Source organism: Sorex araneus, chromosome 3, assembly GCF_027595985.1.
Source record: "Sorex araneus isolate mSorAra2 chromosome 3, mSorAra2.pri, whole genome shotgun sequence".
In the NCBI taxonomy this organism is placed as follows: Eukaryota; Metazoa; Chordata; class Mammalia; order Eulipotyphla; family Soricidae; genus Sorex; species Sorex araneus.
The window spans coordinates 36,790,567-36,804,863 of record NC_073304.1 but is presented as its reverse complement, the minus strand read 5'-3'; the positions used below and the strand labels follow the sequence as shown (position 1 = coordinate 36,804,863).

The 14,297-nt window shown below is 41.3% G+C and overlaps 2 protein-coding genes across 2 annotated transcripts; one reads left to right on the top strand and one right to left on the bottom strand.

Annotated features, from left to right (window-relative positions):
• Positions 1–1,697: 1,697 nt before the first annotated feature.
• LOC129403452 (developmental pluripotency-associated protein 2-like) lies at positions 1,698–2,582 on the top strand. The gene has a single exon (XM_055132072.1). The coding sequence runs from the start codon at positions 1,698–1,700 to the stop codon at positions 2,580–2,582; it is 885 nt and encodes a 294-aa protein (XP_054988047.1).
• A 5,889-nt stretch (positions 2,583–8,471) lies between these two features.
• On the bottom strand, positions 8,472–13,985 carry GPHB5 (glycoprotein hormone subunit beta 5). The gene is made up of 2 exons (XM_004612369.2): positions 13,782–13,985; positions 8,472–8,660 (listed from the first exon to the last, which is right to left on the bottom strand). The coding sequence occupies exons 1-2, from the start codon at positions 13,983–13,985 to the stop codon at positions 8,472–8,474; spliced, it is 393 nt and encodes a 130-aa protein (XP_004612426.2).
• Positions 13,986–14,297: the final 312 nt, after the last annotated feature.

The window sequence follows — 14,297 nt, the reverse complement described above, 5'->3', positions numbered from 1 at the left end:
CAACTTTTTAACTATAATATAAATTTGCAGTTCAAACTGTTTGAATAGGAAGGCCAGAGTGACAGCACAAAGGTTAAGGTGTCTGTTTTGCATGAGACCAAACCTTAGTACTGATTTTGCTTTATTTTCTTTTTTATTGAATCACTATGGGATACACAGTTACAGCACTCAATTTTTGTCCAGAGTGATCAATTCCAACTATTAGTGTCATAGTGGTCCTTTCTATGTCCTAACTGCCCTCCAACCCCTTACACACACTTGTGGCAAGCTTCTAAACTGTTGACCAGTCCACCACTTTGCCCCTGTTTCTTGTCCTTGGATATTAATCTCATACCATGCTTTTTTTATATCCACAAATGAGTGCAATCGTTCTGTTTCTGTCCCTCTCCTTCTGACTCGCTTTACTCAACATGATACTCTCCATGTCCATCCATTTATAAGCAAATTTCATGATCTCATTTTTGCATTGTGTTGATGTACCATCGTTTCTTTATCCATTCATCGGTTCTCAGGCTCTCAGGTTTTTTCCAAATTCTGGCTATCATGGATAGTGCTGCAATGAGCAGAGAAGTACAGCTGGCATTTCTACTGTGTGTTTTTTGGCCCCCAGGATATTTTCCCAGAGTGGTAGTGCTGGGTTGTATGAAAGCTCAATTTCTATTTTTTTGAGGAATCTGCACATTGTTCTTCCAGAAGACTAGATGAGTTGGCATTCTAATGAGGGTCCCTTTCTTCCCACATCCACACCAGCAATTGTTGTTCTTGTTAATTCGTGTGTATGTCAGTCTCTGTGGCATGAGATGATATTCATTATTGTTTTGATTTGCATCTCCCTGATGATTAGTGATGTAGAGCACTTTTTCATGTGCTTTTTTGCCATTTCAATTTCCTCTTTGAGGACATTTCTGTTCATTTCTTCTCCCCATTTTTTGATGGGGTTGAACTTTTTTTCTTGTAAAGTTCTATCTGTCAGCACCAATTTTGCTCCCCCAGAACTGCTAACAGGGACCCAGAAGTGAGCCCTGATCATCCTTAGGTGTGGCTCCCAAACCAAAACAAATAAAATGTTTGACTGCAATAAATGAGGAACAATATGGACTATGGGTTGGCACCACAGATTCTCAGGGCAGAATCCTCTTGCTACCTTGCTGCTTTGCAATGTGCTATGTCCCTTATGTGCATGTCCTATGTCCCTATATCCTATGCCCTATTTCCCTTGACCTTACTTCTTTTAGTTCCTTATCAACACCTGGTCTCTGCTATCTCAGGTCCCATCACTTCTGCAGATCCAGGTATCCTAGTTCCCCAGTAGTTTCTTCTGCCATCAACTCCAATCTACAGGGAAAAAAGCATAGGTCTTTTCTACCATACATGTTCCTCTCATTAGTACATTCCTTATAGCTTTAGTGAAGGGAATGTCCATGAAAACAATTGGTTGGTGGGTTCTCAGATCTCAGGCAAACAGCATTATACGATGACCAACTTTCTGAGCCTTTCATGTTCAAATATTTTGCCATAAAGTTTTGAAATTTTCCTTAAGGTAGCCACTGTTTTCCCAGAGCTTTAACTAAAACTCATTTGGGTTCAACCAAATCAAGGTGTTTAGGTAAGAATGTTAAACCCCAGAGGATAAAAAAGAGTAAACTGCAGATTCCTTCAGGTCTTGGGCTAGGCTTAGTCTCTGATTGTTCCTGGAAATGGCAGGTTCAAATCACGAAAGCAGTGAGAAGAATTTTTTTGAGGAAGATTTATATGAGGAGGTTGTAGTTCTCACATTGGTTCCAGTTGAAGACAAACCTAATGAAGAACATCAAGTGTTTTCTAATGAAGAACAAAATGTTTCTTCAACTGCAGAAGAAAATCCTAGAAAACCCAGGAAAGCTTCCCCAATCCTCCCCCTGCCAACCATTTTGCCTCCAGTTGATCAAGTGCATCGGGATACTTTGCGGAACTGGTGCCATCAGCTTGGTATAAGTACTGATGGCCAGAAAATGGAAGTTTATGAGAGGATCCTAAAGCGTGCTTATTGTGGAAGTAACCAGGAGGCCAGGTTGCAGTCACGTTCAAGTAAATGCAAGGCGGACGCCAAGAAAGGAAGACTTCGTAAAAGCCAGAAGATGAGCGAGAACGAAAGGGAGATGAATATAGTTGAAGTGGTCACTTCAGCTCAGGAAGCCATACTGGCAGCATGGACAAGAATTGCTGCAAGAAGCATTCAGCCTAAAGCTGCAAACTCACAGCGAATTCCTCCTTCTGTGGAGACCGAGACTTTCCTGCCTCAAGCCTCTGGACTCAGGTGGTGTGTGGTCCACGGCAGACCTCTCTCAGCAGAGACAGAGGGTTGGGTGCGCCTGCAGTTCCGTGGCGGTCAGACCTGGGTACCTGCCACTTCCAAAAGGATGATTTCTCTTTTCCTGTTACCAGCCTGTACTTTCTCGTCCCCAGACCTAGAAGATAATATGCTGTGCCCCGAATGTGCTGCAAGGAATAAGAAGCTGATGAGAAAATTAATGGCACCCAGAAAGAAGAAACTTTCTTTGAAGACAGCTACATCATTCCTTTTGGGGTTGGGCAGTGAATAACTGGTGGATAAACACACACCGAATTTGATGTGCATTTTAATGATTGTAATACTGTATTCTAAGTTGTCCTTATTACAGATATGAATGTCAGGGGGTCTATAACTGAGACTATCAAAAGTGAGTTCTACTGCTGCTTCAAATATTTAGAGATGTGATAGAGTACAATTTTGTTTTAACAAATAAAGTTTATTTTGGGGGGGGGCAGAAAGATACTACAGTAGGTTAGGTGCTTGCCTTGCACGCAGCTGACCCTGTTTCAAAATCTGATATACTATGTGGTCCCCTGAGTCCTACCAGGAGTGACCCCTAAGTGCAGAGCCAGGAGTAAATGGAGCACCACTGGTTGTGGCCCCAAACAAAACAAAGTTTATTTTTAAACAGGTTTAGGTTTTCAGAAAAACTAAAAGTAGAATTCTCATCCACCCCTCCACTGTCAGCTTCTTGTACTATAGTAGTACATTTGCTGAACCTACCTGGACTCATTATCACCCAAATTCCATTATTGCATATTTGGAGTCCTCTTTCTGTTGTACATTGTATGGGTTTTGACAATGTCTCATGACTTGTATTAAGCATTATGGTATCATATAAAGGATTTTCACCACTCAAATTTCCTACCTTGTATTTTTTCAAACCTTCACCTTAACTCTGATAAGCACTCGTCTTACTGATTCCATAGCTCTGCTTTTGGGATTCCAATTGTCATGTAGTTGGGATTATATAGCATGTAACCTTTTCAGAGCATTTTTTTTCTCACAGTACTCATTTCAGTTTCCCTCAGTCTTATGGCTGGATAATTTCTTAGCACTGAATAGTATTCTATTGCCTAAATGTATACACTTCTGCCCCACGTCGCCGCGCCCGCAGCCCGAGTATGACTGTGGAAGACAAGGGAGCTGCTTTGGACACCAGCAGCCCACCAGCAACCTGCAGTATGTGATTTGAACGTTTCCGCCAGGCCCCCCGGGCGGGGGCTCGGTATTTCTCTAGGTTTTCCCATCTTATGAGCACCATAAAAGGGTAAAAGATTGTAGTGATAGAATTTCAGGCAGAATTTTCTTTGGACTGTATACAGAAACCCAAAACCGCGCGTCATCTTAGCATCAGCAATATGTAATGGTCCCTTCTTAATGGGTCGGACTTTTGTGGGAGATCCTAACAAGAATAGTAAGTCTTTTGCTGAAATATTGAAGGCAATCAAAGTGGTAGCCATTTCTCTAGACTGAACTAAGCTATATCCCCACGCCGGCTGAGAAGAAATATCCTTCTTTCTCGGAAAGAAACGCGGCATGGTGTCAAACATAGTGTGATGTCCATTAAGCAAACAGACCTGGTGGCGTGGAAATGGGATATAAGGGGAAAAACTATGTACATGGAACAGCGGGACGCTGGTGGAATCTCGAGCCGGAGCCGATACCAGCGCAAGACCTTTGGTTCCAGAAACTGCTTGCAGACACTCTACTAGACTATCAACTAAGCCAGAGCCCCACGCCTGCTGATGACGGGAAATAACCATCCTTTTCGGTTTTTTTTCCCTTTGTCAGACAGCGTGGCGATTACTAAACAGGCGTGAACTCGGTGGCGCAGGACAAGGGGGAAAAAGAAAAGTTATGTAACAAACAGCGGGACTTAATATCTCTATATTCTTAGCAATGGAGAACTATCAAATGCTTCCTTGGCAATAGGACTGTCTTTTTCTTTTTTGGGGGGAAACCCCAGCAACGGTAGTGAGTTGTGTGTTGAAACATGGAATGTAATCGAGATAAAGTGTAAACGAAGTGAAAAAAAAATAAATAAATGTATACACTTCTGCTTATTCACCGATAGAAGGTGATCATGATTGTTTAGAAGCCTTAGTAAATAGGAATAAACATACTTAAAGCAAAAAAAAAAAAAAGAATGTTAGACCCCAAGTCAGAATGTCCTCAGAGGAACAAATGCTTTGTAACCTGTCCTCATTTTTTGTTGTTTTTGTTTTTGTTTTTCCTTGTTTCAGAGTCTTACCTGGCAGTACTCAGAGCTTTGCACTCTGGGATCACTCCTAGCAGGGCTCTGGAATATATATAGGTAGTGCTGGGATTCAAACCCATATCAACCACATGTAAGACAACCTGTTATACTATCTCTCTGACCTGCTGTAACCAGTCTTATAGTCTGTACCTGCCCACCCCAGCCCCCAACCCAGTTTAAACCCATTTTTAGACAAACATTGTGATAGCTTCAGTGGAGCATCTCATTTCTTCCAACTAAGTTAAATCCTTCCCCAGTGGGCTCATCCTGAGACTTGACCCCAATTATCCACATGGAAACAAAAATATGTGGGCAGTGTCTAAGAATAGGGGCATCACATATAAAGCATCCTCTTCAAATGAGATCTCAGACTGGTCTCCAGGCAAGGGGAAGCTTCACTCCTCTAGTGAAAATCCTCCTCATTCACCCACAGACCCAATGCCAGGAGTCTGTGTCCTATTTCTTTCCTCTGAGGACTGTCTGGGTGATGGGTTATTTATCTTTTGAATAATTCAGCTTCTCTCCTAGTTTGGTATGAAATCCAATTTTCACCAGAATCTACCCTGCAAATTCAGTCGTGTTCTTCTGGGCTCTTCATATAATACTCTGTTTGTTTGGGTTGCACTTAGCCAGCTACTCTCACAGTTCTGGTAATCAACATGATACCTTCCTCTCAGCTATTACAGATTTCCTGTTCATATGTATCCCATCCAAATCCACTATATGGGGAGTCTTAGCAATTATGATGCATTGTAACTCTCATAGCCAGCATGAATGATTGACTTTCTTTATTCATTTTTTTTTGGAGGTTACACTTGGCAATGCTCAGGGGCTACAACTGGCTCTGCACTCAGGAATTACTCCTGGTGGTACTCAGGGGACCATATGAGATGCTGGGGATTGAACGTCAGTAAGCTGCATGCAAGGCAAATGCCTTCCCCAATGTACTATCACTCCAGCCCCAGTGATTGGCTTTCTGATCCAGCTCCCCAAAAGATAGCTGTGCTAGATTTTATCCATCCCCCTCAATTTTATCCACACTTTAGTCTCCCTCCTCAACCCCTGCTTCCCAGGAGGCTCATATTTATGGATGGAATCAACGAACACCTTCACTCCCTGTCTTCCACTTTGATCTAACATTTCCCATCAGGGCACAGACTGAAGGAGAGTGTGGCTAGGAATTTGCTCTCCCTTCCACCCACCGCCACTCCCTGCCACCACTATGCATCCTCTTCCCAAAGCTGTAGCCAGGCATTCTCTTCCCTTGTCCTCTTTTGTGGTCTAATAGTCATGTCTCCTTCCAATTTCTTCAACCTCTGATTTCCCAGTGCTTTTAAACAGTGCTTGGAAAAGTTACATCACCCCATTGGTTTTCTTACCAATGTAAGAAAATGTCCACACATGTTCAGGCCCTGCATCAAACTTTTGCTCCATTGCTGAGTTCCCCCTAGCTGACACAGTGGTCTTTCCTCAGCCTGATGAGCCCTGACTGCTTCTGCCGGTTCCTCTTACCATATCTGGAAAGCAGGCTTTTTTCAAAAAAGACCCAAAGGATCTTCTTTGGGAAGATTGAAAACACTTGTGCGTTGCCACCCAGTGTTACTCTGAATCCCCACCAACCATCCCCATCCTTGCAGAGATTCAGGGCACTGTATTTATTTTACTAGGACTGGTCTTGAATGCCAATGGATCTGCTATAAGATTTGAGTGGATTCTACTCAGATCCCTTATTCCATAGATTCTGAATGTGATTGGAATTTTTGATGGGGTCACATCAATTTCTCCTTCCCAGAGGCCTCCCAGCAATGACATACTAGAAAGGTGAGTGCTGTTTGAGTGCACTTAGGATTCATGATACCAACTCATCTATCTATGACCTTACTAAGCATGGCATCCTAAATTAATGTATCACTGTATCTCTGTATCACTGTCATCCCATTGCTCATTGATTTGCTCGAGTGGGCACCAGTAACATTCTGATTTGTGAGACTTCTTGTTACTGTTTTTGGCATATCAAATATGCCACGGGTAGCTTGCCAGGCTCTGCCATATGGGCAGGATACTCTCTGTAGCTTCCCGGGCTCTCTGAGAGGAACAGAGGAATCAGACCCAGGTCAGCCACATGCAAGGTAAACACCCTACCCGCTGTGCTATCGCTCCAGTCATTAATTTTACTTAAATTAATGTGTTAGTGAAAAATCAACTGGTAGCCCATTTTTGTGTACTGTTACTCTAACCATCTTTAGAAATATTTTTTAAAAAACTTTTTTAAAAAACATTTTCATAAATTCAAAAGCCAAAGGATTTGCTTTCTTGGCATTAGTATTATTTTTCTGGAAGATTATTGAATTTTTTTAAACCCCCCAAAAAATTAAAAAAAAATTTTTTAACCCCCAAAATGTGAGAATTAAAGACTCTGCAAAAGCCAAAGTTTTGACTTTCAAACAAAAGTTTTAAGCAAGTCACAGAGAGTCAGCTGATTAAAGATTTTAGACCAGACAAAAGTGAGACCATTTCCTGCGAGCCAGTTCTGCCCTACGAACAGATAACATTTTGGGGTTTCAATTTTTTTTTAATTTTTAAATGAGGTCACAGCCTCACTGCTCCCAGCTTTGTTCTCAGGGGTTGCTCCCAGTGGTGCTTAAGAGAACATGTAGGAACAAACCAGGATTAGCCACATACATAAATTAAAGTTTTAAATATTTGAAATGGTAAATGAATATATATAATTGATTGGGGCATGATTTGGAGAGAGCAATACAAGATTCCAAAATCAGAAGTTTTATTTTAAAAATTTCTAAGCCTGGGAGCCAAAACAATAGTACAGCAGGGAGGGCATTTGCCTGGCACACAGCCGACCCGGGTTCAATCCCTGGCATCCTTTATGGTCCCCTGAGCACTGAAGGAGTAATTACTGAGTACAGAGTCAGGAGTAACACTTGAGTACCACCAGTTGTGACCCAAAAAGCTAAAAGAAAAAAAAAGTTTCTAAGCCTAAATTATAGCTCAAATAATTTTTTTGTTTGTTTGTTTAAGATTTTCTTAATCACTAAAGAAGTGATTAAGAAGTTATTTTAAAGTTCAGAAATTTTTCTTGACAAAAGAATTGCCCAAATATAGATAGATACCTTTTAAGCTGAACTCCTTTTCAAATGTAAGAACATTTCTTATGTAAATAATTGCTCAGCTATAAAGAATTGAGACAAATTTTGTCTTTTAAAAAATTGCAGCTGAAGAATAGGATTAGTAGTACAGCGGGTAGTGTGTTTATCTTTGTGTGTAGCCGACCCAGGTTCAATCCCCTGGCATCCCATAAGGTCTTCTAAGCACCACCAGAAGTAATTCCTGAGTGCAGAGCCAGGAATAACCCCTGAGTGCCACTGGGTGTGACCCAAAATGCCAAAATAAAATTGCAGCGGAATTTTGGGGAGTATAAAAATGTGTGTGTTTGTTATATTATTAGACTCTTTGATCAGAAATCTAGATAAAGACCAGTTATTAAATAGGATATAAAAATTTTTTAAACTTTTTAGCCTTGTTTCCTTATTCTATCCAACTCATCAAATCATTTATATATTATAAGACCAAATTGGAGAAGAATTGTAATATACAAATTATGCTCTAAGACTTGAGGTAAAGAAAATTTAATCTACAGGCGTGTAAACCAAAAAAAACTATGCGAGTGAAGACACAAATATTATCTTGAATTTTTAGCATGAGTTTCTGAGCCTCCCCCAGCACTGGTCTAAGGAGACAGGTGACCTTCTCCACAAGTGCCACCAAATTGAACAGTCCCTGACTCTAGGGGAGTGCTGCTCGCACTGGCCAGGAGGTGGGTCCTGAGGTCCGAGGCCAGCAGCTGAGTTTCGCAGGGCAGCTTTAGAGGGTCTCGCACTCTGTGGTGTCTGTAGAACAGGCTGCACAGTCACAGCGGACAGCCACAGGGTAGGTGTAGAAGGGGTCCACCCCTGGGGCACAGTTGGGCAGCTTCACCGTCACCTGCTTGGTCTCATTGTAGGTGCAGACTCGATGATGGGCTTCGATGTAAGGAGGTTCCAGGATAGGCTTCTGTAGAAACCAATAAAAGCCATTAGAACATACTGTCTATTTTATTTGGGGAATGGAGAGTTGAGTGCAATTTATCCCCACGAGATGATTTCTTTGCTAACCTATGAATCTATTCCTCCCAGAAAAAAAAAAGCCAATTCCTGACAACAGGAAGTTTATTTTATTTGCTACCATTATCTTGAGCACTCAGAAGAGTACAGAACACACAGGACATGCTCCTTAAGTACTTATCAAATGAATAATCTTGGGCTGGAGTGATAGCACAGAGATAGGGCATTTGCCTTGCATGCAGGTGACCCGGGTTCGATTCCTCCGCCCCTCTCGGAGAGCCCGGCAAGCTACAGAGGGTATCTCATCCACATGGCAGAGCTTGGTGAGCTACTCATGTTGTATTCAATATGCCAAAAACAGTAACAACTAATCTCAAAAATGGAGACGTTACTGGTGCCCGCTCAAGCAAATCGATGAGCAACGGGATGACAGTGATAGTGAATAATCTTGATCATTGGAAATAATCATCTAATGGGACTCTTTAACAGCTACTTCCTAGAGCCTATTTAAAACACGGCAGCCCTAAATGATTCTTTTAAAACATAAATCAGCTTCTATCCCCTCTGCTCAGAGCCCCAGTGATTTCTCATCTCATTCAGAGTAAACATCAAAGTCTTCATCATCACCCTCAGACCTTCCATGCATGTTTTAGAGATGTCCAGTTGATCTTGTCCTGCTGACATTCACTCTGTTCTAGCCCCTGGATCCTGAATCCAACAGATGATCTCCAGGGTCATGGCTATGAGTCCTCCTATTACCTTTCTAAAATGTTCTCCTTTATGACTCAGGCTTTCACCAATCTTGGGATTTTTGTTCAGATGCCATCCTCTCAGCAAAACCTTTCCTACATATCTTATTTTGAGTGGCAACATCGTGCCTCTACACCATGTAACTTCCTCTTCTCCTTCTTGCTGATTTTTTTTCTCCAGAACACATTGCAACTATATATATATATATGGATAGATAGATATAATTTTATTTTAGACACCATGACTACAATATTGATAATAGCAGGGTTCATGAATAAAACATTCCAACACCACACCCTCCACCAAAGTGTCAGCTTCTCCTACCCCCATCCTCTCCCCTCTCATTACATTTTTTCATTTATTTTGTATTTCCTCCCACTCGGGAAAGCAAATTCCATTAGGACAGGAATTTTTATTTCTTTAACTCACTCTGCTGCCTCTACTTCCTATGCACCAGTCCCCAGCACCCGGGAGGTTCTTAATCACTATTTATTGAAGTAATGAAATAAAACAGAGCAAGGCAGCTTCCAGAGGGCTCTGAGTCCTGAACTGATAATAACCAAAGGATTCACTTCCTTCCTTCACCATTTATAAATCTTGAAATCAAACATAATTTGGAAAAGCAAAGCACAGAGATCAGGAAGTCTGCACAGAGGAGCTGAAATCTCAAATCTTAGAGTTAGACCTAAAGAGCTTAAGGCCCCGTCTGCCACTCACTGGAGAGCCTGGAAAAAATCCGTTTAATTTGCACTTCAGTTTCTTCATCTGTAAGTCAAAATATCCACCTCACAGCACAGCTGAGTGGAGGTAAGCCAAGGTATGCCATGTATAATGCCTCCCACCAAGTATTGCGTAAATCTAATCTATCACTCTTATCAGAGAGATTATAAAAGTAAGAAAGTGATAATAAAAATAGCCTTTAGATCCAGGGAGGTGACTCAAAGTACTGGAACACAGGCTTTGCACTAAGGAGCCCCAACTCCAATCCTTGGCATCTCATGGTCTCCCAAAGAAAAATTGGGAATACCCCCCCCAACCCTTCACCCTAACAACAATTTAAAAACCTTCCACTTTTTGAGCCTTCACTTGGCCTCAGCAAACAAAATGTCTAATAGAGGTCCAGGATGAAATTCTTGAATAGTCATAAAGGTATAAAAATGATGCCTTTGTCGTTGGCAAGAGCAAGTAAGCATCAAATTTAATGCCTACAGATTTTTCCAAATTCTCAGGTAACATCTTACCGATCCTCAGCTTGCTTTATGTCCACTTACCCTCAGTAATCTGAAAGAAAGTTTCCCAGGACACACAATATAATCTGGCTTTCAAAGAAACAAGGAGAAATTTTTTAATAAAGGTACCCCAAATACTGCATATCACAGACTTAACAACTTCTGTTGTTTGTCTGACCTCTGAATTTACTAGTATCCTGGTTCGGTCTGATCTTATTTTTTGCTTTAAACCTGGCATTCCAGGGCCAGAGCAATAGTCCAGCAAGTAGGCGTTGCACACAACCAACTTAGGTTTGATCCCAGCATCCCAAATGGTCTCCTACGTACCACCAGCCATGATCTCTTAACACAGAACCAGGAGTAAGCTCTGATCACTTCTAAGTGTGATCCAAAAACAAACAAACAAAAAAAAGCCTGCTTAGAGACCAAACTTGAAACAAAGCTTTCACACATAAAATAAAATACTAATAATAAAATAAAATAAATTTCTAAAACTGACCATGAGCAATGATTATTTCCAGAACATTTACATTTTCAAAATGAATCGTCATTATATTATCATGAATATACTTACTTTAATACATGCTCTCCAGTAAGCACTTACCAAAAATAAGTGCTTTGTATCTCAGAACTTTCAGGTTGCTGGAAAAATAGATTTATTTGTCTTCTATATATCACTTCCCTTTTCATAGCACAGCAAAAGCATAAATAAAAGCTGGCTAACATTAAGAAGAATTTTGGGCTTTAATGGACTTGGTGCTTCCATTCCAATCCTCCCATGAGAGCACAGTCCCTAACTGCCTTAACCAGGATACAATTAAATACACTCAGCCATTTATAAAGAGATGTGAAAATGGGCTGAATTGAGGGGAACCAGTTCTATGATGTTGACCCAGAAAGAACTTCAAATAGCTCAATATGGGCAGCAAGCAAAAGAGGCACTGCCAGGTCAAGGCCCAGTTGCAAGAAGGTGTCAATGTACCCTGAGTCCATTTGATGTTAAATCTTAGTCATGGGACCTTTTGAAACTGAATTTTCATCTTACAATTAGGGCTAAGATTCTTGAATGATGAGAAAGAAAAGCTAATTTGGTGGAGCAGTTTCATTTAAATTTTGAGGATTCCACCACCATAATCCCTTCCAGTCAAAGGGCCATACTCTTATGTAAAATGAAGCAGGGTTTTTTTTCTTAATAGTTCTGTCGTCTCATGGGGCTTGTGGGCTTCTAAATTGACCTTGAGGGCCAGAGGGATAGTATAGCAGGTTGGGCATTTGCCTTGCACACTGCCAACCAGGGTTTGATCCCAGCATCCCAATCCCATATGGTCCTCTGAGCACACCAAGAGTGATTCCTGAGTGCAGAGCCAGGAGTAACCCAAAAAGCAATATATATATATATATATATATATATATATATATATATATATATATATGTATGTATATATATATATATTTAATAAGTAGACCTTAAAGTCAATCCCTTATAAATCAACAAATACTTACTGCTTTATTCATAGTGATACTTCAACAAGAATTATAGAATGTGCAAGAATAAACTTCTGTCCTCAAAAAATACAAAATTTAATGTGTGCAACTGAGGAGAAAGGAAGACAAAAGGTAGACTACAGATAAGAGCCTACTAGGAAGTTAGAAAGACTTTAAAAAGCAGTCAGTTCTGGAGAAAAGTGTCAAGAAATGTATTTGAAAGTGACAGATGGAAATGATAAGGGATATGTGAAAGGAACTAAAAGTTAGATTTTATGAGGGCTATTTGGAATAATCTTGAAAAATCAGTCTGACAAGCTCTGAGCTCAGAATATGAGTAGTTGCTGGTAAAATGAATCACAAATAGTCAGGACCTCAAGAGTTGGTAACTGGAATTTCAGTAGAAAGTGTAAAAAGTTTTGGGGGTGTTCCATAGGAACTGGTACCTTCTACTGACAAGATCAGAACTAGGACCAATTCAGGCCTCAGTAGGAGGACTCTTATAGACCAAGAGTCACCATATGGTAGACTTGATGTGGTATTGGGTGGCCCTCTCTTCAGCTATCAAATAGCTCATCTCAACCCATAGTATTCTAACTTTGCTTGAGGTTTTTAAGCCCATTTAAAATGGGATGCCTCTAAGAAGAGGAAATGTAATTGAATTTAAATGGACTCAGTGAACCTATCAGGAGTTTTCCCTAACGGTCCCAATGAATGAATGAGGGGAAGGAAGGAATCAGAGCACTGGATGAGACTCTGAAGGGCTAAATATTTGCTGTCACCTGCTTTTTATTTAAGGACCTATCTTTGGGTAATCACCTGGCTTTATCGTAAGTGGAGAAATTCAGGGATGAGTTTGTGTGACAAGCTTGAGCCAAAAATTTATTCACAACTTTCCACTGACTCTCTATATGACATATCAGTTGCTTACCCCTTAACTTCCTTCATCTGTAAAATGGGTGGAATAATAGCACATCTTGACCACCCAGAAATAATTCCTCAATACACTGGTGCCATGTAAATAAAATTATTCACTTTATCAATGCTTTGTATGATAGGAACAAAATCACACTTATTTCTGATTATTTGTGAGGTAGACATCCCACCAATCTCATTAAAAAATGAAGACTTATACACAGGCAGGGGGGGGCTTGGGGGGGGGCTAAGGGCGTGGGGGTTAGGGGTGTGAGGGGGTGGGGTGGAGCTATACTGGGATTCTTGGTGGTGGAATATGAGCACTGGTGAAGGGATGGGTATTCGAGCATTGTATAACTGAGATTTAAACCTGAAAGCTTTGTAACTTTCCACATGGTGACTCAATAAAAAATTTAAAAAAAAATGAAGACTTAGGGTCAGAGTAATAATAGAACAGCAGGGTGGGGCATTTGCTTTGCCCTCTACCTAGCCATGTTCAATCCCCAGCAGCACATATGATCCCCTGATTCCTACCAGGAATGATCCCTGAGAACAGAGCCTGAAGTAATGTTTGAGCACTGCCAGGTGTGTCCACCAAAACAAAATAAACACAAACAAAAAAGCAAACACTTAGAATCAAATCAAGTGGCTGACCTTGAAGGCATTGCCCCTGGGCCTGTCTTAGAACTCACCTCCCAGGTTTCACATCGGCCCCAGCAGGCATCTGTCGTAATCCGCAGGCCCCTGCAGCCAGGCTTCTTGGCCAAGAAAGTGAATTCCCTCACGGCACAGCCCACAAAGGTGCGCAGGCTCCCGCTGGAGGTGCTCAGGACACAGCCACAGCCAGCCAAGAAAAGGAAGGCCATGGGGCCCAGGAAAAAGTATGCCAGCTTCATGTTATTCTGCCAAGAGGGAAAGGTAAAAGTTTGTTAATCTTCTCTCCAGCTTCTCTCCAGGAGGCAGTCACCAACGGATAGGGCACTATCAAAGATATTGTTCTTAGCATTTCAGAAGAAATAAGACAAAGATTGCACTCATCTGTGGGATATAAAGTAACAGAATGGGAGACTAGCACCCAAGAATAGTAGAGATAAGTACCAGGAGGTTGGCTCCATGTCTTGGAAGCTGGCTTTACGTGCTGGAGGAAAAGGCAGCAGAGATAGAGAAGGGAACACCAAGTAAAGTGTGGTTCGAGGACCCGCTGGGGA

Coding starts and splice junctions, on each gene's coding strand:
- LOC129403452 (XM_055132072.1), top strand. CDS start 1,698: ATGGCAGGTTCAAATCACGAAAGCAGTGAGAAGAATTTTTTTGAGGAA.
- GPHB5 (XM_004612369.2), bottom strand. CDS start 13,985: ATGAAGCTGGCATACTTTTTCCTGGGCCCCATGGCCTTCCTTTTCTTG. Junction 8,661..13,781: donor GCCGATGTGAAACCTGGGAG/GTGAGTTCTAAG, acceptor TGGTTTCTACAG/AAGCCTATCCTGGAACCTCC.